Here is a 1,537-nt window from a genome sequence, read left to right as displayed (position 1 = left end):
CAGAGGTTTTGGCTCAATTCGGATCTTTCTGTCTTGTCACCATGGATGTCTTCGTCATTGCGGAAATGTTTGTTTTGTACGCTGGCTGTAGTACAGGTACCGCGATGGTCTTGACAACATCCTCGTTCTTCTCATCGGTGGTATCACCATTGCCATGCCCACCGTCCTCTCAATCACCCTCGCCGTCGGTGCTCAGCAATTAGCCAAGTACAAGGCCATTGATACACGCATCACCGCCATTGAAGAGTTGGCTGGCGTTACTATCCTGTGCTCTGATAAGACCGGAACTTTGACCACCAACAAGCTCACCATCGACCGCAACACTATCCAGACATACAGCCCCTTCTCCACGGAAGATGTTATACTCCTTTCCGCTTACGCCTTGCGTGTGGAGAATCAGGACGCCATTGACACGTCCGTCGTTCAAGCGCTCGGAGATACAGCCCGTGCTCGTGCCGGAATCAAACTGCTCGACTTCAAGCCGTTCAACCCCGTCGATAAGCGTACCGAGATCACATACCGTGAAGAGTCGACCGGCAAACTGAAGCGTGTCACCAAGGGTATGACGGGTATCATCATCGAACTTTGCACGCGCAACAAGACCAAGGAGCTGGAGGAGAGGTTGGAGAAGGACGTAGAAGACTTTGCTATCCGTGGCCTCCGGGATTGCGCCCTCAGTACTTCATGACTTACTACGCCGTATTCATCATTGATCCAGAAGGACGAAACATCGAAGTGGTTTGTATGAAACCTGGTTTCTGGGCGGAGGAATGGAACTGGGCAGTTTGGACCGCTGTTATCGGTGTAACTGAAGTGGGACTGGGAGCAGTTTAAAATTGCGTGCTGTGATTGCACAGGTGAAAAGCTTAATGGTTGTCCTTTCTAGTCTGTAATGTATTCCAGTCACCCGTAACATTCGGTCAAGATGAATACAGGGTTCTATATGATACTACACATGATGATATAGCACAGCCTCAAAGATATGTCAAGAAGCTGGAGAAAATTACATTACAAATGAAACTAAAACATCCTGCGAAGGAAGCATAACACTAGTGTTCATTGATGCCTGGCTTTTCCCTTGGGACCACGTTTATGCTGTCCTCGCCTCGACCCCTTCAGGTATTCACATGTGAGATCTCGACGCAGACATTGACTAAAAATGTGGTAAGAACACTAACATCAAATGAAGTCGATTGTGTACGTGCAAGTTTGGTCAGGTTCATCCTCACTTGGGCGACCACACGCAATTTTCCTCTCCCTGCAAAATAGACATGTGAAACTCAACCTCTTCTGCTCTCCGTCTTTCTTTGGAGTGTGTGGCTTAGGCGGAGATGCAGTCGACTGACATGGGGGTGGCACCGATGCTACCTTTTGTTTGCCCTGTGTGGGAGCCAATCAACGACGACTGGAGGACGGAAAATGTGGTTTAAAATCCATGTCTAATTCAGAATCAGACGAAGGCCTTTCCTTCCGTTTCGCATTAGTAGAAGTTTGTTGAGTGTTGGGCTTGGAGGGTTGTTGGAGGGGGTAATCGGAG

General features: G+C 48.7%; 1 protein-coding gene across 1 annotated transcript; it reads left to right on the top strand.

Moving 5' to 3' along the window:
- Positions 1 to 41: 41 nt before the first annotated feature.
- Positions 42 to 688, top strand: LACBIDRAFT_333137 (plasma membrane H+-transporting ATPase; the record flags this gene model as incomplete). The annotated part of the gene is made up of 2 exons (XM_001887748.1): positions 42 to 76; positions 97 to 688. 2 exons carry the CDS (start codon positions 42 to 44, stop codon positions 686 to 688), a joined length of 627 nt encoding a protein of 208 aa, XP_001887783.1.
- Between the last annotated feature and the right edge of the window lie 849 nt (positions 689 to 1,537).

This window comes from Laccaria bicolor, genomic scaffold, assembly GCF_000143565.1.
Source record: "Laccaria bicolor S238N-H82 LACBIscaffold_47 genomic scaffold, whole genome shotgun sequence".
Classification (NCBI taxonomy): domain Eukaryota; kingdom Fungi; phylum Basidiomycota; class Agaricomycetes; order Agaricales; family Hydnangiaceae; genus Laccaria; species Laccaria bicolor.
Note: the sequence above shows the minus strand (reverse complement) of the source record. Positions and strands in the feature narration are given on the sequence as shown.